At 39.8% G+C, this 23,843-nt stretch overlaps 1 protein-coding gene across 1 annotated transcript in view; it reads right to left on the reverse strand.

Annotated features, from left to right (window-relative positions):
- Positions 1-601: 601 nt before the first annotated feature.
- The window catches only part of CFAP53 (cilia and flagella associated protein 53), an 86,403-nt gene continuing 63,161 nt past the window's right edge, over positions 602-23,843 (reverse strand). Inside the window, exons 8-9 of the mRNA XM_053700403.1 lie at positions 20,053-20,155; positions 602-1,198 (exon numbers count right to left, since the gene is read on the reverse strand). Of these exons, the coding sequence (XP_053556378.1) occupies positions 949-1,198; positions 20,053-20,155 (353 nt within the window). The 3' untranslated portion in view covers positions 602-948. The remainder of the gene's footprint in view (positions 1,199-20,052; positions 20,156-23,843) is intronic.

The raw sequence follows: 23,843 nt of genomic DNA on the forward strand, positions 1-23,843 counted from the left end.
TGTGTGTTTTTCTCCTGGTATCCTTTGATAAAGAGTAATACTAGGTGAACTCAGGAGCATACACGTGTCTTTAGCTATCTGGCAACAGTGATTGCAGCAATGTTTAAAGCAATGTTATACATAGTTGCAAATGCTGCTGCTATAGAATGCTAAACACACATGCATGCCCCCAAGATACTTTCAGCCTACCTAAGTTTACTCTTCAATATAAGATGCCAAGTCAAGAAATTTGATAATAGATGTAATTTGTAAAGTTGCTTAAAATTGCAAACTATAACTATATTATTAATGTTTAATTTTGACTTTACTGTCCCTGTCCCTTTAACAAACAGGATTAAACAAATCTTTTAGAGTCTTAGAGACGTTTGTTACGTTTTCTTATTATATTTATTTTTTCTTGAATCTAAATCTTTTTTTTTTTTTAAGATCCTTTTTTGTTTGAGAACTGATGTTTGGTTGACAATGATCTAAACCGATGAGGTTAATGTATTAGTATTACAATCTAATTATTGGAAATGATTATTCAAAAGAAATAGCTGTGTATATAGTAAAAAATAATAATAATATAAAAACAGATTTTCAGTTTTTAATCCATACAACCTTCATTTGAAAAATGCTTTTAATATTGCTGAACATGAAAAGTAATGCAATAATTTCAAACCGTTTTCTCAAAAGCCTCCTTTCCTTTGATTATTTTATTACATAGTTATTTTTCAGTCCTTGAAATTGCATTCTTTTTATATTTACCAAAACAAGTAAAATACTATTCTTTTTAAATGCCTGTTTAAAACCCACCAAATATTAAGGCATTTAATTATAAGAAAATATTGGTATGCAACTCTTTTTTTATATGCAGACACGGTCGAGAAGCAATTACATCTTATCAGTAGAGAGTCATCAGTGTGCAGATTTCTGTAGCACAGTAGAGATTAATATAGGTAAAAAAAACTATTTTGTATGCTGAGAAAGCCAGTCTTTTGGGCTAGAAATGCGTGTCCTTCTCAAGGGGTGGACATGCTCATCAGCAAAGTATGGCCTGGAGAGAATTTCTTGGAGCTTTGCCTTGTAGGCTGTTTCCGCAAGCAGCCCTGCTTCATACTCCCGCCTCTCCTCCTCTCGCTCAGCTTCCCGCTGTTGGTGCTGAAACGTAACTTGTGAAAGCAGTTGCTGCTGGTATTGCTTGCCCTGTTTCAGTTGCCTGTTGGGACAAATATCATTATAGACTGTTATGTGACTCATGTTAGGCAAATGCTAACACTAAAACATATAAAACTATAAATATATTTGAACAAATTATAGTTTGTTTTAGAGTTTGTGAAAATAGGCATTTTAAAGGGACAGACTACACCTTAGTCATCTTAAAGTCTTACCTTAGCCCAGATCGTGATTTCATCAGTGGGCGGAGCTTGGCAGCCATTTCAGAGTGGCCAGAAACAATATTCATTTTAAAAACAAAATTTATGCTGATCTGATAAATTTCTTTCTTTCTTGACACTGTGAGTCTACGGATCATCATTAATAACTGTTGGGAATATCACTCCTGACCAACAGGAGGAGGCAAAGAGCACCACAGCAAAGCTGTTAAAGGGACACTGAATCCAAATTTTTTATTTCGTGATTCAGATAGAGCATGAAATTTTAAGCAACTTTCTAATTTACTCCTATTATAAAATGTTCTTCCTTCTCTTGGTATCTTTATTTGAAATGCAAGAATGTAAGGTTAGATGCCGTCCCATTTTTGGTGAATAACCTGGGTTATTCTTGCTGATTGGTGGATAAATTCATCCACCAATAAAAAAGTGCTGAAACAAAAAAGAAGCTTAGATGCCTTCTTTTTCAAATAAAGATAGCAAGTGAATAAAGAAAAATTGATAATGGCAGTACATTATAAAGTTGCTTAAAATCGCATGCTCTATCTGAATCACAAAAGAAAAAAATTTGGGTTCAGTGTCCCTTTAAGGGACACTTCCCTTCCCACAACCCCCAGTCATTCGACCGAAGGAAAAAGGAGAGAAAGGAAGCAACACAAGGTGCAGAGGTGCCTAAAGGTTTATACAACAAAAACCTGTCTGAAAATACAGGGCAGGCCATGGACTCACCGTGTCAAGAAATAAATAATTTATCAGGTAAGCATAAATTTCGTTTTCTTTCTAATGACAGGGTGAGTCCATGGATCATCAATTACTGTTGGGAATCAATACCCAAGCTAGAGGACACAGATAAGGGATGGACAAGACAGGGAACCTAAACAGAAGACACCACTGCTTGAAAAAAAACCTTTCCCCCAAAAAAGGCCTCAGCCAAGGCAAAAGTATTAAAATATTTTTTTTTGAAAAAAGTATGTAGAGAGGACCAAATTGCAGACTTGTAAAACTGTTCCACAGAAGCTTCATTTTTGAAGGCCCAAGAAGAAGAAACAGCCCTCGTGTCCGTGATTCTCTCAGGAGACTGCTGTCCAGCAGTTTCATAGGCTAAGGAATCATACTCCTCAGCCAGAAAGAAGAGAAGTAGTCGTAGCTTTCTGGTCCTTACGTTTCTCAGAGAAACAGACAAACAAAACAAACAAAACAGGAGACTGGCGAAAATTCTTAGTCGCCAGCAAGAAGAATCACAGCGCACGCACCACATCTAGGTTGTGTAACAAATGCTCCTTATGAAAAGAAGGATTAGGACACAAAGAAGGAACAACAATTACCTGAGTAATATTCCTATCCGAAATTACCTTAGGAAAGAAACCTAACTTAATAAGCAGAACCACCTTATCTGACTGAAAGATAAGGTAAGGGGAATCATACTGTAACACCGATAGTTCAGAGACTCTCCGAGCAGAAGAAACGGCAACAAAAATGAAACCTTCCAAGATAACATCTTAATACCTAAGGAACGCATAGGCTCAAACGGAGCCTGCTGAAAAACTCTAAAAAACAAGGTGAAAACTCCAGGAGGAGTAACAGATTCAAACATAGGCCTGATTCTGATGACGACCTGACAAAAGGATTGCACGTCTGGCACATCTGCCAGACGCTTAACAAAATAGACAAACCTTTCTCCAGACCCTCCTGGAGAAAAAACAAAATTCTAGGAATCCTAACTCTACTCCGAGAGTAGCCCTTGGATTCACATCAATACTATATGGAAAATCTCTCTAGTCACAGTCTTACCAGACTGTATCAAAGTCTCCACGACCAAATCTGAAAACCCACGCTTAGAGGAAAACAAGCGTTCAATCTTCAAGCAGACAGCTTCAGAGAAACTAAATCTGGATGAAAGAAGGGACCCTGATCAGAAGGTCCTTACTCAGAGGCAGTCTCCAAGGTGAAAAGATAACTCCTCTAGGCCTGCCTACCAGGTCCTGCGAAGCACGCAGGGGTAATCTGAATTACCTATGCCTCTCCTGTTTGATATGAACAATGATCTGTGGAAGAGGAGCAAACCAAAAAACAGTGATGCCAGACTGAATCCTAAAGCAATGTCAGCGAATTTACAGAGCAGCTTGCTGATCTCTAGACCTTTAACATAACCTGGAAGCTTGGCGTACTGCCATCTCTAACTCCAGCACCCCTCATTGAGGGTTAACCTAGAAAACACCTCCGGAAGAAATATCCGACTGCTCAAAAAGACCGCTCCCAGGATTCACTTCTGAAATGTGAATAGCGGATAAACAATGATGTGAGCGTCCATCCACCGAACAATCCACGCCAATCATGGCAAAGGAACTCCAGGTTCTTCCCAGGTGGTTAATGTAACCGCTGAGACGAAATTGTACAACCAGAACCGAAAAAAAGAAAATTTATGCTTACCTGATAAATTGATTTCTTTTCAGACACGATGAGTCCACGGATTTCATCCTTACTTGTGGGATATCACCTCCTGGTCAGCAGGAGGAGGCAAAGAGCACCACAGCAGAGCTGTATATATAGCTCCTCCCTTCCCTCCCACTCCAGTCATTCGACCGAAGTTAGGAAGAGAAAGGAAAAACCAAGGTGCAGAGGTTTTAACAAAAAAAAACAGAGAACAGGGCGGGCCATGGACTCATCGTGTCTAAAAATAAATAAATTTATTAGGTAAGCATAAATGTTTTTTTCTTTTTAAAAGACACGATGAGTCCACAGATTTCATCCTTACTTGTGGGATACAATACCAAAGCTATAGTACACGGATGAAAAGGGAGGGACAAGACATGGAACCTAAACGGAAGGCACCACTGCTTGAAGAACTTTCCTCCCAAAAACAGCCTCAGCTGAGGCAAAGGTATCAAATTTGTAAAATTTAGAAAAAGTATGAAGAGACGACCAAGTTGCAGCTTTGCAAATCTGTTCAACAGAAGCATAATTTTTAAATGCCCATGAGGAAGCCACAGCCCTAGTGGAATGAGCCGTAATTCGTTCAGGAATCTGCTGTCCAGCAGTCTCATAGGCAAAACAGATGATACAGAAGAGAGGTAGCCGTAGCTTTCTGACCCCTATGTTTCCCTGAAAAAATGACAAACAATGAAGATGATTGATGAAAATCCTTAGTTGCCTGTAAGTAGAACTTCAAAGCACGGGCCACGTCCAAATTATGTAACGGACGCTCCTTCTTAGAAGAAGGATTAGGACACAAGGAAGGAACAACAATTTCCTGATTAATATTTTTATTTTAAACAACTTTAGGAAGAAAACCAAACTTAGTTCTCAAAACACCACCTTATCCGAATGGAAAATAAGATAAGGAGAATCACATTGTAATGCTGTAACTTAATATCTATGGAATGCATAGGTTCAAATGGAACACCTTGAAGAACTCTAAGAACTAAATTCAAACTCCAAGGAGGAGCAATTGGTCTAAATACAGGCCTGATTCTAGTCAGAGCCTGACAAAAAGATTGCACATCTGGAACATCTGCCAGACGCTTATGTAAGAAAATAAATAAAGCAGAAATCTGTCCCTTTAAGGAACTTGCTGATAACCCTTTCTCCAATCCTTCTTGGAGAACAGACAAAATCCTAGGAATCCTAACCCTACTCCATGAGTAGCCCTTGGATTCACACCAATAAAGATATTTACGCCATATCTTATGGTAATTTTTCCTAGTAACAGGCTTACGTCCCTGAATCAAGGTATCTATGACCGAATCAGAAAACCCTCGCTTAGATAAAATTAAGAGTTCAATCTCCAAGCAGTCAGCTGCAGAGAAACTAGATTCGGATAATGGAAGGGACCCTGAATGAGAAGGTCTTTTCTTAACGGGAGCTTCCACAGTGGCAGAGATGACATGTCCACCAGATCGGCATACCAATTCCTGCGAGGCCACGCAGGGGCGATGAGGATTACCGATGCCTTCTCCTGTTTGACTCGAGCAATCACCCGAGGAAGGAGGGCAAAAGGAGGGAATACATAAGCTAGGCTGAAAGACCAAGGCACTGCCAAGGCATCTATCAGCTCGGCCTGGGGATCCCTGGACCTGGACCCGTATCTCGGAAGTTTGGCATTCTGACGAGATGCCATGAGATCCAACTCCGGCCTGCCCCATCTGAGAATCAGGTTGGAAAATACCTCCGGAGGAAGTTCCCATTTTCTGTCTGCTCAGAAAATCTGCTTCCCAGTTTTCCACCCCTGGGATGTGGATCGCTGACAGATGGCAAGAGTGAGACTCTGCGCACTGTATTATCTTGGCTACCTCTGTCATCGCCAAGGGACTCCTTGTTCCTCCCTGATGATTGATGTAAGCTACAGTCATTATGTTGTCCGACTGAAATCTGATGAATTGGGCCGAAGCCAACTGAGTCTGAAGTGCATTGAATATTGCTCTCAACTCCAGAATATTGATGGGAAGAAGAGACTCTGCCTGAGTCCATACACCCTGAGCCCTTAGGGAGTTCCAGACTGCTCCCCATCCTAACAGGCTGGCATCCGTTGTCACTATCACCCATGAGGGTCTGCGGAAGCATGTCCCCTGGAATAGATGATCGAGAGACAACCACCATAGAAGAGAGTCCCTTATCTCCTGATCTAGATTTATTTGAGGAGACAAATCTGTATAATATCCATTCCATTGCCTGAGCATGCTTAATTGCAGAGGCCTGAGATGAAAACGAGCAAACGGAACTATGTCCATTGCCGCCACCATCAATCCGATTACCTCCATGCACTGAGCCACTGATGGACGAGGATTGGACTGAATGAGTCAACATGTATTCAGAATCTTTAACTTTCTGACCTCTGTCAGAAAAATCTTCATTGACATAGAGTCGATTAAAGTGCCCAGAAAAGGTACTCTTGTCTGAGGAACCAATGAACTCTTTTCCATGTTTACCTTCCACCCGTGGGTCCTTAGGAAGGAAAGCACAACGTCGGTATGGGACCTTGCCAGATGAAACAATGATGCCTGGATCAGTATATCGTCCATATAAGGCGCCACTGCTATGCCCCGTGGCCTTAGAACCGCCAATAAAGACCCCAGAACTTTTGTGAAAATTCTGGGCGCCGTCGCCAGACCGAAAGGGAGAGCCACAAACTGATAATGTTTGTCCAGAAAGGCAAACCTCAGGAACTTGTGATGATCTCTGTGTATAGGAACATGCAGATATGCATCCTTTAGACCCACTGTTGACATAAATTGACCTTCCTGGATTAATGAAAGAATGGTACGAATAGTTTCCATCTTGAAAGATGGAACTCTGAGAAACTTGTTTAGACTCTTGAGATCTAAGATAGGTCTGAAGGCTCCCTCTTTTTTGGGAACTACAAACAGATTTGAATAAAACCCCTGTCCCTGTTCCTGAATTGGAACAGGACAAATTACTCCCATGGAGAAGAGGTCTCTTACACAGCGTAAGAACGCCTCTCTTTGTATCTGGTCTACAGATAATCGAGAAAGAAGAAACCTTCCTCTGGGGGAAGAATTTCTGAATTCCGGTTTGTATCCCTGAGAAACTATATCTATTGCCCAGGGATCCTGAACATCCCTCATCCAAGCCTGGATGAAGAAAGACAGTCTGCCCCCTACTAGATCCGGTCCCGGATCGGGGGCCAACCCTTCATGCGGACTTGGGAGCAGCAGCAGGCTTCTTGGATTGTTTACCCTTGTTCCAAGACTGGTTTGGTCTCCAGGTAGACTTAGTTTGCGAATAGTTACCTTCCTGTTTAGAGGAAGAGGAAGGCGGGATTCCCTTAAAGTTTCGAAATGAACGAAAATTACTCTGTCAACCTTTCTGTTTGGATTTCCTATCCTGAGGGAGGGAATGACCCTTACCTCCCGTGATGTCAGAAATAATTTCCTTCAAGCCAGGCCCGAACAAGGTCTTCCCCTTGTAAGGAATAGCTAAAAGATTAGACTTAGATGACACTTCAACCATAAGGCTCTGCAAGCTAAGATGAAAACCCCCAAACTTTTAGCCACCAATTTGGTAATCTGCAAAGAAGCATCTGTAATAAATGAATTAGCTAACTTAAGAGCTTTAATTCTATCCTCTCTCTCTTCCAAAGAAGTCTCAGTTTTAAGAGATTCTTCCAGAGCATCAAATCAATAAGCCGCCGCACTTGTAACCGTAACAATGCAGGCCGCCGGTTGCAATAGCAACCCCATATAATTTCTTATCCATAGGGCCTTTAAAAGCACAACTATCCTTGATAGGAATAGTAGTTTGTTTAGCCAAGGTGGAAATAGCTCCCTCCACTTTAGGAACCGTCTGCCAAGAGTCCCTTATAGCCTCTGCAATAGGGTACATCTTGAAAACAGGAGGAGATAAAGGAATACCTGGTATCTCCCATTCTTTAGCAATAATCTCTGAAGTTCTCTTAGGAACTGGAAAAATGCCAGAATAAGAAGGGACCTTCTAGATATCTGTCCAACTTACTCAATTTCTCTGGAGGAACCACAATTGAATCACAGTCGTCCAGGTTCTCCAAGCACTGCAAAAACTATTACAGCACACTACAGTTTTACATCCCCAGCATCTGCCCATACCAACAAAGGGCTACATGCTTTTAGCAACAGCCCATATAATTGCATGTCATGTCTTGAACAATAAAAGACGTAAGTGACAGAGTAGGGAGAGAAACAAATATACAATAAAGTTTTTATATCCCCACATAACAGGTAGAAAATTATCAGCCAATTCTGAGTTAATCTATCTCCCAGAAATAAAAGGCTGCACATAACTTTACGCTGAGAGACAGCATGACATCTCACAGGGTCAAGAAGTCTTCTCTCTTCTGTCATCCTGTGAAAACACATAGGGTCTTAGATAACATATGCTAAGACCATTATCAGAAAGAAGGGCAGCATTCAGTATGGGAGGCACAGTGAAAACTTTGTCCCACCAGTTCCCATTGCTTTAAAGCCACCTGTAGCTCTACTCTAGAGGCTGACAAGGAATACGGCTACACCCTATAAAAATAGCACTCACTGGTACCATTTTCAAAATAATAAACTCTTGATTGAAGAATCTAAACTAACACCTCACTTTACCTCTTCCTATCACTAACACAGGCACAGAGAATGAATGGAGTGGGAGGGAAGGGAGGAGCTATATATACAGCTCTGCTGTGGTGCTCTTTGCCTCCTCCTGCTGACCAGGAGGTGATATCCCACAAGTAAGGATGAAATCCGTGGACTCATCGTGTCTTTTGAAAAGAAAAATGGTTAAGGCAACTGAGGCAAAGCCATCAGAGCAATGTAGATCACTTATAACTCCAAAATGATTATGGGAAGAGCAGACTCCTCTCAATTCCATAATCACCGTCCAATAAGCTAGCGACCATGGTCACTATTACTCAGGAAAATCTCCGGAAGCATGAGCCCCAAGACAGAAGCACCTGAGAACTGGAGAATACGGTTAACAATGCAGCTACCTCCCGCAAGCTAAGCGAGTGATCTACCACTAATTCTGAATCTATCCTGCAAGACAGAGCCACAGAATCCCCAGGTCCACTATCTGAACATGCATAATAGCAGACACTCAGATGGAATCGAGCCAAAGAATGATGTTCAATGAATCAACCATCAGACCAATTACCTCCATATATTGAGCCACAGAATGGCCAAATAGTAGAATGCCAAAAAGAAAAGGCAAAAGGAAAAATCCACTATTTTCTGATCTCTGTCAAAAAATTATTTTCAAAGATAGGGAAACTAATATGGACCCTAAGAAACTACCCCTGTAGCTGGAAAAAGGGAACTCATCTTCAGATTCACTTTCATCCGTGGAATGAATAAAAACAACAAGACCTCAGTATGAGAGTTTGCTTGTTGAAAAGATAGAGCCTGAACCTTATGACGTCCAGGAAAGTTATCACAGCAATTCACTCAAACCTGATAACTGGCAGTATAGCCCTCTCTGAGAGCCACAAACTGAAAGTGTTTGACAGAAAAGGCAAAACTCAAGAACTTAAACATACATACCTTCCAGGTCTATACATATATAGAACACCTCTCTCATCAGGTACAGCTATTATAGAGAAGTGAACCTGCTCCTGGTAGGAGGGAGTAGAACTACTATATGTAACCCTGGAAAACTATGACCACAGCCCCTAGAAATCTAGGACCTCTCGTATCCAGGTATGAGAAAAAACAGATATAAAGGCCCCCTACAGGATCTGATCCTGGCTCTGGGGTAAACCCTACCTGCTGAAAGAGCTGCGGGTTTCTTTAACAACTTCCCTCTGATCCAGCCAGTGAGCCAGACTGGGTATCCAAGAGGACTCAAACTGCTCCTGTTTGAAAAACAAAGGGAAAGAGCCACAGAATAAAAGATTGGTCTTACCGCCAATCTGTTCTGGGACTTCCCACGGAGTCCTCCAGATCGGAGTCCTACAAGGCGTCGCACCAAAATGATGCCGCCCTGGCTCATAAAGACTGCAACCTTAAAGGAACATCTAACCTTTACATGGAGAGAAGTCCAGATTGACAACTTTAATTAAAAAACACATAAGATTATGTGTGAGATTGCTGAGCAGAAGTTCTGCATTGGATTAGAACCTGTGTCTGCTGGTTCTTTGATCAGTAACCGTTAAGCAAAAAATAGGAACATCCAGCGTCAGCAGCTGGAAATGAACCAACAACCTTGAGTTGTAAAGCCACAAAGTAACCACTAGACTACAATGGCTGCGTCGTGCTCCCATGTAAAGGAGGAGAGCTTATGACAGACAGGAAATGGGAGAAAAAGCTTCCTCAACTTCTCCCATACCTGAGAAAAGTCTACAGGAACAGGAAAATCTTTTCCAGATGAATCCCCATATATATATAAAATGAACTAGATACTTGAGGATTAACGACGACAGGAGGTCGAAGTCTACATGTTGGCCAACCCCTCCAAAATTCAAAGGTGTTCAGGCCTGAATCTGAAGGAAACTACCTCAGCATCAGATGAAGGAATTAAACTGTCCGAATCGGAGATTTAAACCTCGGATGCTACCTACTATCCACCTTATCAGACTATAAGGAGGGCAATATGTGTAGCAAGCGGAGCATAAAACCTACTATCTGATTCACTAATTTTTCCTCTTGCGAATTCCCTTTAAGATAGGAAAAGCAGATCATGCCACAGATACCAGAAGACACCTGGGCAGACAATTCTGCCAGCAAACAACTCCTCCAGGAGATTGAGAGGAACCACAGGGCACTGCATGAGATGCCATAAAAAGGCTTGGGACGTTTGAGGAGAAAACAGCATTTAAGAAAGATTTACAGTATATACATTTAGGAACAGATCTCTGTTCCATTCTTTAACAAAATGAAAATTAATCATTGGATTTATGGAAATATTTCCTTTAGTGAAGGAAATTTAACCTAAACCAAGGTATATGAATGTGTAACTTATGAAACCAGCATAAATTCTGCCCAATCCCACTGCAGGTATAAGTATTTCGACATTGGAATGTTTATTACACAGATTGGAGTAAAAACATAATTATTCCCCAAGTTCTAATAAAAATCTAGCAAGACTCCATAAACATAAGTCTAACAAGCCCCACAGAGTAATATGAGAAAACTATCTTTATACATTGTAAAATTACAGAGGTAGAGACTGATTAAGGGAACTACGATATTTACTACACTCTGTTTCACAGAACTATCCTTCTAAGACCCCAAAGCCGTACAGGATAGTAACGCCGGTCTGTACTCGGAGAACGAGGCTGGGCTATCACAACTGCATTCACAATGCAAGATGGCGCTTCTTCTACTTGAAAAGAAGGAGGCGGGAACACGAAAATGGCATGGAGATGAAGTGTGCAAACATTGCGCCTTATCCTGCTGCACCATCTTAAACACTGACTACAGTGTAAATTAGTCAATAAACAGAACATAGTGCCTTTCCGCTCTAATAAGACCCACTACAGTCTAAATTAGTCAATAAACAGAACATAGTGCCTTTCCGCTCTAATAAGACCCCAAAAACTCAGAAGTTGTGCCTCTCCTATCCTCAACGAGAAAAAAACATAATGAGTGCACGGTCCCTGTTAAAGACCCCAGCACAGCTATGCAGCCGCAAAGAAATGGCACAGTACTTGCTACTCCACCTAGTCATTTTAGACCATTAGGACATTATAAAGGGAGGTTGTCTAAACAATAAAGAACTAAAATTTAGATCAGAGCCCCAATTAGGTTAACCCCTTCCTCAGCTATGAAGGGGATTAACCCCCAAGTCTCCATGTCTCATGTGTCTGCATACTGCTCTAAGCATCCATAATGATTTGTCTCACTAAAAGCAGAGGGTCCTTAACCCCTTCAGTGCCAGCCCTCTAGCCCTAGAAGAACAAAAGGCACTTACCTGCATTCTAGCCGTCCAGCAGTCAGACGACTCACAAAGTTTGAGAGGATGCCGCTCCTCACAGAGACCTGTGTAAAAAGAAAGACAGAGTAAGCTTACTCAGGCTTTCTATACCAGGGCAGCAACATGTTAGGAAACGCAGCAAAGCACACTTTACAAGTTCCTAACTGCTTTAAAGCCACCACAGTCCTGCTGAAGAGACTAACGTAGAGTACAGTTATACCCAGACTTCAAAATAAAAAAATCTTGATAGAAGAATCATAATCAGGAAACCTAATTACTTCACCTATTCCTTGCACTAGAGGCAAAGCGAATGACTGGGGGTTGTGGGAACGGAAGTGATACTTTACAGCTTTGCTGTGGTGCTCTTTGCCTCCTCCTGCTGGCCAGGAGTGATATTCCCAACAGTAATTAATGATGATCCGTGGACTCACAGTGTCATTAGAAAGAAATAACTTTTTTACTGTACCTACTGCATGATATCGAAAGGGTACAGAAGGCTATTTGAAGCTTAATCTCAGGTAAAACTTTAAGGTGACTAAGGTATAGACTGTACCTTTAAAGGCACATAAAAATGCAAAAAAAAGCTCTAATTTGTTAGAGAATTTTATTATTGCTCTGTTGTTTACATACAACTATGACCTAGATTACAAGTGGAGCTCTACTAATAGGATAGGGGTTCTATCAAAATCGTGGGACACAGCTAAGATTAGTGCGCAATCTGGTATTACAAGTGAATGGTAAACAATAATTAACAGAAAATGTTTAGAGTGGCCAACATCTCGATAGAATGCCCTATAATTTCATATGGATAGTGCGTCCAGGATAAACAGCGCTCATATTACAAGTTGTGAGTTATGATAACACGCTAAAAAAGTTAGCGCCACTTGAGACATGAAGTAAAGCGTTAGGACTAGAATAAAAGTATTGCAAAACACATGTAAATCATATTAAATTGTTATATACACACACACACACACAAATTAAATTTATATATATATGTTCTAGAATACCTGATAGCTGAGCCCACTGATCTTTACCTACTGTCCTGTCTAACTGGAGCTAGGGAAATAAATCTACTGATATATGCAGAGTTACTGTAGTGCAAGGTACAGAAGTATAACAAAAGCTTTCTGTGCTCTGTTTAAATGATGAGTATAGAAAACAAATGAACTACAGTTTTACCAATCAGGAACAACAATAACACACAATACTGTCACTGAAGCAGATCCAATAGCTTAGAATGTGACTTACCTGACCTTAAAAACTCTGCACAGTTTCTATATTTTGTTTAAAAATACATTTACACCTCTTGCTTTAGTAAAAACAATCTGCTTGCCCGGCACTCCCTAGAGAAGCCAAAAAGCAAATTGCAACATTTTGAAAACCTAGGTTACAGATTTTGCTTTTTGGCATAAATGTTTGCCCTAAGAACCCCCTAACTGCAACAAATACATATTATTTGGTTAAAAACAATTAGGCAATCATGTGACAAACTGGTATAAGATATAGTTTTTTTGTTTTAAAAAAACGTTTTACTGAATAAAAATGCAGCAAAACTTTAGAAATATTAGAGCAACAAATAATAAAATCAGCTTACAGTAAAAACACATACAACACACATATAGTTCTTTAATATTAATGAGGGAAGCAATATAGCACATTCCTGCATCTAACTTCATTGTATACGCACCTTATCAGGCTTATTTCATTGTAGCGTTCTTGAGTATAAAGCACTTTACCTGCCACGTTTCACTATTTTTTCCTTGACATATTTCACTGGGCCCTATATATGGCACGTCTGTGTGGCACCTTTTCACTGTGGCCCTATATATGGGAAGTCTGTGTGGCACCTTTTCACTGTGTCCCTATATATGGCACATCTGTGTGGCACCTTTTCACTGTGGCCCCTATATATGGCACGTCTGTGTGGCAACTTTTCACTGTGGCCCTATATATGGCACGTCTGTGTGGCACCTTTTCCCTGTGGCCCTATATATGGCACGTCTGTGTGGCAACTTTTCACTGTGGCCCTATATATGGCACGTCTGTGTGGCACCTTTTCACTGTGGCCCTATATAAATGACACGTCTGTGTGGCACCTTTTCACTGTGGCCCTATATATGGGAAGTCTGTGTGGCACCTTTTCACTGTGGCCCCTATATATGGCACGTTTGTGTGGCACCTTTTCACGGTGGCCCCTATATATGGCACGTTTGTGTGGCACCTTTTCACTGTGGCCCTATATATGGCAAGTCTGTGTGGCACCTTTTCACTGTGGCCCATCTGTGTGGCACCTTTTCACACTGGTATACACTTTACCTGGCACTTTTCTCTTGCAAACCTTATATCTGCTTTTCTTAACTCCAGTGTTCAATCGATTAGATTCTAAGGGTTTCCCAACCTAAGGACAGGTGAGCCAGGACATATGCGAATGTCAGTCCAGTTTAACTTTTTAACTAAAACTGAACTTTATTTTAATGCAACAAGGTCCAACATTGAAATGTGCAAAGTTTCCATCTAACAATGAGATATTAGTTATAATAAGTTCAGATTCTGAGATCAAAATATGGGACATTTCAATGTTAGATACTGGCAAGCACACCCTGTGTCTAAAAATAAGGAAATTTACTAAGTACCACTTTGCGAATACACTAAGTACCCTTAGGGGTACATTTACCACAGGACGAGAAACAAGGCAATTTTTACACAATGCAAGATGTCATTAATGTCCCTTAAACAACTGTCAGGAAACCATACAGATTCCAGTTAGAGCGCTAGACATTTTCTATAAAGACAATGTTATGGTGATCAACAGAATACTCACAAATGGGTTTTGATATTGAATAATGTGTCATAAACATGATATGATTAAATCATCCATTGGTAAGAGATATCTGATACAATATTTTTATACAGTAACTAAAAATAATTAGTATTTTAGAATTACTCAAAAAACTGCTGAATAATAATAAAAAAAAGAGGGCGGGGTCTTGGACTCTGCATGTCCGGAAAGAAAGAAATTTATCAGGTAAGCATACATTTTGTTTTCTTTCCTATGACATGGAGAGTCCACAACGTCATTCCAATTACTAGTGGGAACCAATACCCAAGCTAGAGAACACGGAATGAACAGGGAGGGAGAACAAAGGCAGGAGGACCTAAACAGAAGGCACCACCACTTGAAGAACCTTTCTCCCAAAAGAAGCCTCAGCCGAGGCAAAAGTATAAAAATTTGTAGAATTTGGAAAAAGTATGCAAAGAGGACCATGTTGCCGCCTTGCAAATTTGTTCCACAGAAGCTTCATTTTTGAAAGCCCAAGAAGAGGAGACAGCCCTAGCGTAATGAGCCGTAATTCTCTCAGGAGGTTGTAGTCCAGCAGTCTTAAAAGCAAAACGATCAAACTTCTGAACTAGAGAGAAAGAGTAGTAGAAGTGGCCTTCTGACCCTTACGCTTTCCAGAGAAATCAACAAACAGGGCATAATATTACCAAAAATCTTTAGTAGCTTGTAGGAAAAAACTTTAGAGCACGCACAAAAGACGTTCCTTATGATACGGAGGATAGGACAAAAAGAAGGAACAATTTCCTGATTAATGTTTCGATCCGACACTACCTTAGGGAGAAACCCCAAATTAGTACGAAGGACCACCATATCCGCATAAAAAATAAGGTACAGGAAATCACACTGCAGAGCTGAAAACTCAGAAACTCTGAGCGGAATAAATAGCAAGGAGAAACAAAACCTTCCAAGATAACTTTATATCAGCAACATGCATCAGATTAAAATGAGCCTGCTGCAAAACTTTACGAACTAGGTTAAGACTCCAAGGAGGAGCAACAGGTTTAAACACAGGCCTGATTCTGACCGGGCCTGAATAAAAGCTTAAATATCTGGTAAATCTGCCAGACATAAGTGCAAAAGAATAGATAGAGCAGAAATCTGACCCTTCAGAGAACTGACTGAAAAACCTTTCTCCAGGGCATCCTGAAGAAACGATAACATTCGGGGAAGCCTCATCCGACTCCAGGAGAAACCTTTAGCTTTGCACCAAAAAATGTATTTACGCCATACCTTATGGTAAATCCTGCGAGTAACAGGTTTACGAGCCTGAAGTATATCACAGACCGCTTCCGAAAAGCCATGTCTAGACAGAACTAGGTGAGCAATCTACAAGCAGTCAGCTTCAGAGAAACCAGATTTGGATGGAGGAATGGTCCCTGTAGAAGGTCCTTCCTCAGAGAAAACCTCCAAGGTGGAAGAGATGACCTCTTCACCAGATCCACAAACCAGATCCTGCAAGGCCAGACAGGAGCTATTAAAATCACAGACGCTCTCTCCTGCTTGATACGAGTAATGACTCAGAGGAAACGGGTATGCTAGACCGAGATCCCAAGGAACCGCCAGAGCATCATTCAGGGCAGCCTGAGGATCTCATGACCTTAAACCATACTTTGGAAGCTTGGCGTTCTGACAAGTTGCCATCAGCTCCAACTCCAGAACCCCCAACCTGATGGTTGACCAGGAGAACACTTCCGGATGGAGAGCTCACTCCCAGGGATAAAAAGTCTGTCTGCTCATAAAATTTACCTCCCATTTGTCCACTCCTGGAATGTGGAAGGCAGAAGGAGACAATCGTGAGCTTCCGCCCACTGCAGAATGCGAGTCACCTCTTTCATGACCAAGGAACTCAGAGTTCCTACCTGGTGGTTTATGTAAGCCACTGAAGGAGTTGTTGTTCGACTAGAATCTGATAAACCGGACTAAAGATGATTGAGACCAAGCTGTCAAGGCATTGAAGATTGCTCTCAACTCCAAAATGTTTATAGGAAGAGAAGACTCCTCCGAGTCCACAGACCCTGAGTCTTTAAGTAGTTCCATATTGCTTCCCAGCCGAACAGGCTGGCGCCCATGGTCACCACAACAAAGTAAGGTCTCAGGAAGCCTGTGCCCCGAGACAGATGGTCCTGTGAAATCCACCACAAGAGAGTATCTCTAGTTAAGAAATCCAGATATATCCTCTGCAAGAGATCTGAGAGAACTCCTTTCCATTTACTGAACATGCATAACTGCAGAGGTCTCAGATGGAACTGAGCCAAAGGAAAGACATCCATGGAATCTACCATCAAATGCATTGGGCCACAAAGTTGAATTTTCTGACATCCGTCAAAAAACACTTTTCCAGATTCCCTTTACACCCATAGGAACGTAGAATAGACAACAACATCTCAGTAAAAGATCTCGCTAGTTGAAAAGATGTTTGAACCAAGATGACGACCAGTAAGGCGCCACCGCTTTTCCTTGAGATCTGACCACTGCCAAAATATTCCCAGAACCTTAGTGAAGATTCTGGGAGTCACAGCCAGACCAAAAGGAATGGCAACAAACTGGAAGAACTTGTCCAGGAAGGGAAACCTCAGAAACTGGAGATGATCCCTGGAAAAAGAAACATGAAGATACATATCCTTCAGATCTATGAACGTCAGGAACTGACCCTCTTGAACAAATAGAAAAATGGAACTAATAGTTTCCATCTTGAAGGATGGAACCTTGGGGAACACATTAGGTCTAGGATGGGATGAAGAATTCCCTCCTTATGGGAGGTCCTTTACGCAGATTAAGAAGTCTCTCTCTTTACCTGGCTTGCATATAACATTGACAGGATAAATCTGCCCCATGGGGGGCAAGACTTAAATCCTATTCTGAAACCCTGGGATACTAGTTCATGGCCCAAGGAATTGGGTGACCTTAAACCGATCCAAGTCACGAAAAAAGAAAGCCTTCCTCCCACTTGATCCATGACCTGGATCGGGAGCGGTTCCTTCATGCTGATTTATAATCAGTGGAAGGTTCCTTGGCTTGCTTCCCCTTATTGCAAGGCTGACTGGACCTCTATGAAGTCCTGGATTGCTCCATCCTGGAAGAGAAGGAGGAAGACTTCTGTCATATGAATGATAAACAATCAACTCAATATGAGTAAAATATAAGATTTCTATAAAATATAAAAATAAATATAATGGAATCCTCAAAAACACTAGCAAATAGAGGAAGAGACATGAAAATATGCCACAGACATACATAACAATTGCCTCAATACTATGAGCATAGAACCCCTTACTAAGAAGTAAGAGTTACATCTGTATATGATACTATCAGAGATATATATACATCTGTATATGATACTATCTAGAGATATATTAAAATATAGGATTCCTCCATCCTCCTCCATCCTCAGGAAAACTCTTCTCCTTATCAGGAAAAAAACTCCTGATTTTGAGAAAGAGGAAGTATTATTATGATCATAGACATAATAATAAATAACAATAGGAAGAAACCTATTAAAGTCCTAGGGTAAACCTAACTTTGGACAAAATAAAGAAGAACATAAAAAAAAATGCAGAGCAAGAAAATGCTTTCCATCAAGATGCCACAAGATGGCATCTTGAACAGTTTAACTATATAAAAGTCAAACTGTTCCTGAGCAAAAACACACACAGTCTCCTACAAACGAATAATCATCCAAAAATGAGTAAGATGACAGAGCAATAAGTACAGAAAACACTGTATAATGAAATAAAAACAGAGACTGTTAGAAGAATAATAGGGCAGTATTACATAAACACCCCTACTAAATTCAGAATGAAAATCTGTGGCGTATAGTACCGCCATGAGGATAGAAAAACATATTAATAAAAGTTGCAAAATATTTACATTGAAGGTTGTGCTAGGTAACCATCTTAAACCTTGACACACTATAATAGGAGTCACTAACGACTCCATAAACCTCCTACAAAAAAACTCCTTGCAAAGAGAATATAGGAGACCCCAAACATCTAGCCCGCAAGGCGATCACCACAAACAGGAGATGGAGAGCTCATTGTTATAGAGATAGGCCCAGCCCATGAAACGGCCCTGCTCTCAAAAACACATAATGAACTACACCATAAATAATATATACATATGCAACTCAAATTATCTCAAAGGCTTTAGAAATTTTACATAAAAGCCTGGATAGGTTTCATATACAGAGCAGTCTGACATAGTCACTAACCAGCCATGATACACAAGTCAGCGCAATAATCTCTGCCAACAATGGCAGTTTTGAAGTTGGTCTAATCACCCAGGAAAAAGTGCAAACACAAATCCACTATATTGGCTATCACCCTGCTGTGATCTAGGATAGCAGAGGGAGGGAACAACAAAAAGACATAACGGCCAAAAGTAAATGGCCATAAACATACATAACGAAAACGGCACTCAAAGTAACTGCGCTATAACCTTTTCCAAATGAGCTCTTTGTAAAGGGGGAATAACATTGACACAAGCAATGACTATAAAAACTCAGTAAACGTTGAGCCTATAAGGAACATAAGTCATAATTAACTTACTATGCAGGGATTAAATGTGAAAGTAAAAATGTCGCCCTGACACCCGGTCCCACATAAATACAACCTGGGCTATAAGTAAAAAGGCCCGGCAAGTAAACGGCAAAATCCCTGACAAAAAGTCAGATAGCTGCTCAGCCGCAAAATATCCCTTAATAGAGGATATATAGTGAGATACAAACCCTTTCTGATGGTAGCAAGTCCCACCAGGTCCCTGATTAATATTATCGTCCTTCTTCAAACATATACTCTTGTTTTATATGAAGTAAATAAGAAAGCACTTACCCTCCTGGGTCTTCTGCTGTAGAGCAGTTATAGCAGCTTCAGGTCTGTGAGCCTCATCCAACCGCAGACAGGGACCTGAAGATATAAGAAAAAAACAGAGTAACCAACTCTGGTTTGCTATAAAAGGGGTAGCATACATTGTTGGAGTTAAAGTAAGGACTACCTCACTGACCAACTGCCAATAGCCACCATTACTCTTACTGAAGAGATTGACATGGACACAGCTTGACCCCAATCCTTGCTTGCAGGGAAAAGAACCTATAAAAGGATTAAAAACGTAATTTTCGTTAGACACCGTCTTTGCACATCCTCCATTGACAGAGGCAAAGAGAATGACTGGGGGTTATGAGTAAGGGAAGTTACACTTAACAGCTTTGCTGGGTGCTCTTTACCTCCTCCTGCTGGCCAGGAGTTGAATATCCCTCTAGTAACTGGAATGACGTCGTGGACTCTCTATGTCATAGGAAAGAAAGAAGGAATATAGCAAATCTGAATAAAGCCCAATAAGTTATACTATTGTTTTACTCATGTACCAAAATATCTATAACGGCTGAAAATTCTGAGAGTAAATATAAGTAAAATTTAATCTAATTAGCATCTTGTTCACAGCAGTTGTAATATAGAATACCTTGCAGTTCTTTCAGTTTCAAGCCATTTATGTTCCTCTATAGCTTTTTCCAAAAGTTCTTTGTCCTGAGCAAGTTCTTCCTGTTTTTTTGCATTTCTGGCTACTGTAGAAACAAAAAGGAACATTTGTTAAATAACAAGAAGTCAGTGGGTCATGATGTTTTAAAATATATTTATAATAAATTATTATGGGCCAGATTACAAGTGGCATGCTTTTTAGCACTTTCGTTCAGGCACACAATCACCGCCAGAAGTTAGCGCGTGTATAATAAAGTTAAAAATAAAATGTTTACACAAGAGCAAAAGCCAACACACTCTAACTTTAGGACCTCGGATATCGCAGCTGCGCTAACTTCTTCTCCCCATATACTTCAATAGAGAGTGTAACTTAAAAAAAAACATTGATTACGCGCTAACCCAACAGCACTAACCCAAAGTGAGTAATACATTTTTTACATTCCTATGTTCTTCACATAGGATAAGATGTTTTTAGTTTTTAATATTTATTTTTATAGATTTCTGAAGTTTGCTTTGTAAAATATATATCTATATGAATATAAAAAGGTTTAGATAAATTATATATATTTATAGTAAAAACACAGTAAAAAAAAAACCCCACCAATTATTCAATATTCATTTTTTCTCCCCTTCAGATATTTGAGTGGAAAGGGCTCCAAAGTGTATGTATATATATATATATATATATATATATATATATATATACACATATATATATATATATATATACACAGTATATATATATATATATATATAACTATATATGTAGTATTTAAGTATTTATAATACAGTAAATACAGTCTAACAATTTATTAAATATGAATATTGCATAAATTTGCTTTTTAATGTTTTCCTCTACTTGACTGCAAAGTGCTCCGTCTGTATGTATGTGTGTGATATATATATATATATATATATATATATATAGACAGACGGACATCTTTAGACATGTTTATGTATGTATCACTATGATAAATCACTTGGTATGTTGTGTTTTTTTTGCTAACACCTGAGGCCTCATATCTATAGTCCCTATAACTTTTTTTCGCAATTTTTTTTTTTTTTTTTTTTAAATAATTTTTATTGAGGTTTAAATACAGTACAACAAACAAATGATAGTCATTAAAAACAAAATAAAAGTTACAATAATCGCCACATCTTCATATAAAGTACAGTTTGCTGCAAATCGAAAATAGTAAATACAGATGAAAAAGATACCTCAAATTTTCTATTTTTTGTTACTAATTAACTTGAACATTATCAAATATTATTATGAGTGAAAATAATTGGAATGATATGAACTCATAGAATACGGTGCATAGTTAACATCAATATTGCTTCTGAAACAAATTTGTATATTGTGCGATTCGCCTACAGTCATATCATACTGCACACCTCACATATCTCTCATAATAAATTCTCCGTTTAACATTTGAGTGAAGACTAGTGGAATAGACATATGAACTTGTAACGAGTATTATACAAGCCAAGGTTAACCACAATGCATATTTTGTAGTCTGTTTTGTGTTAAAACTTAAGAGTATAAAGTAAATTGCTAATAAATGCGGTCATTTTCGAGGGAAACCGCGAAGACTTATAAACTAGTAAAGAGTATTGTGCAAACCAAGATTGATCACAGTGCATAGTCTGCATTCTGATTTGTATTAAAATTTAAGAATATAGTATGTTATTAATAAATGCGGTTATTTTCGAGGGAAACCGCGAAATAAGTGTCTGGTCTAAATCATAACGACCAGAGCACTATATAGAGATAGGGGGGGGAAACCAACCACTATATACAACATAACCACTCTAGTAGATTCATGAACAAAAAGGGAACTGCCGAGATTATAATAGTATATCTTGCTAGACACTAGTACACACAAAACAATGGTTAAACAGGAGGTGATCTCTGAGATTAGTATACAGCTAAGATGGCTTCCAAATCTAGGGTGATTATCATTAAATATACCATCTCAAGGTAAAAGTTTAAGTGTAAATCCTGCCCTCCGAGTGCGGGCCCTACACTCAGCGACAGGAAGACGTTGTATAAGTGTAATCTTATAGATGGCATCTACCCAGAGATTCAAATGTATAATAACCATATGCATCCCAACATTCTAGGAAAAAGGTGGCTTAGTTATAGTTTTTCCCTTTTCATTTTAACTGAGACAGAAGTCAGGGGCCTAAGAATCGCTATGTGTCATATTATACAGATAGAGGCCCAAGTAAACATTTTAATAAGGGGGGGGGGTGGTGGTGGTAGTATGAAGATGGTAAGCAAGATATATGAAGAGAGCACTAGGTCTATGTGAAGAGTTTCTAGGGCGCATGAGTTGTTAGGAGATTGCTAGAAACAGGTTAATTGTATGGTGGGTCAATGTTATGCTCCACACAAGGAAGCTTAGGTGTCTTTATGAGATTAGGTTTTATATAGAGATTATCCGTGAGGCTAAGCTTTGAGACTGCAACTGCAACCAGGCTGTATAATTTAATAACAATCTCTTATCCCTTATCTGGGGACCCTGGGAACCTAAACTTACTAAACAGCACATGAACCAACGTTGGTTACCCCAAAGCACTTAACTATCTACAAGAGGTTCTATATTAAGATGACAATTTTAAAGCTAATAATAACAAGGAGACATAAACTGTTATTGTCTATTAAGGACCCATTAGTCTATATTGTGAGGGACTGAATGCATTTACAGAAGGGAAAGCTAGCTTTAGGGAGAGTAAATTAACTAATACTAGGGCTAAATTAAAATCATTCTAACCTTTACAGGAGTTGGGTAAGTGTGTGACAACTAAGGAAACTGAGAGACCCATTGTGTTCTTGTTAAATAGGAACTATGCAGATATATCAGTGTATAGGAGAGTAGTGCGACGCTGGAGAGGGTGTTGCCAAAATAAAACCAGTTATTATACAGCTATACATTGAAATATACAATTATACTATAAGATAATAGTAGGCAATAGAGCAGGTAATCATGCCTTCGCTGTCTCGGCCGCAGACAGCTCAGCATTGGTGGTGTGAAGCATAGGGGTGGGAAATACATATAAAGCATTAATGCAAGACCAGGAGGTCTAATAACATGAAGTATGCTGACTGGTCTCTATTTTTCTCAGGCGGGAAATCCCGCAGTAAAAAAGGGGCATTAGAGCATCATATGGTTGTCTGGCGTCTACACTACATATAAAAATCAATTAGTACACAAGCTGCAAGCATGAAAAAGGCAAAGTTATACACATGGTCCTCAGATTAGAATCAAATACAAACAGTAGCGCCCAATCACATATCGTCTCCCAAATCTCAGGCTCAGTGCTGCCATAAGGGTTCTGTGTGTTTAGGCTGGAGCATGTATAGCGAGCACAACTACAGAATAAAGTTCCCCCAATCGGGATAGCAGTAAGAGAAAATCCGCTGCCATGGTTGTCCGTATGTGACTCGAGATATATTAGTGCAAAGCTGCTTTCTCACTGTCACCAATATCTCTGTCACTTGTATGGTAGCTACGTTAGTCCTCAGCCAATTTCCAGTCTAACATACATATCCCCAATAATCCGCTCTTTACAGGGAAGTAGTGTTTCTGGCAAATTATCCAATTCCACGCTTTTGAAGCAAATTGGAAGCCGTATGCCCGGGTATCATTGCGCTAGGACAGGTGAAGTTTGCTTTACTAGGCAAAAGTAATATGTCAGCTTGTGATGGAGTCAGTGGTTGTTGTTCTGAGGCGTGGAGGGAAGTGTATGGAGCAATACGGGCTATGTCTA

This window comes from Bombina bombina, chromosome 2 (genome assembly GCF_027579735.1).
Source record: "Bombina bombina isolate aBomBom1 chromosome 2, aBomBom1.pri, whole genome shotgun sequence".
In the NCBI taxonomy this organism is placed as follows: domain Eukaryota; kingdom Metazoa; phylum Chordata; class Amphibia; order Anura; family Bombinatoridae; genus Bombina; species Bombina bombina.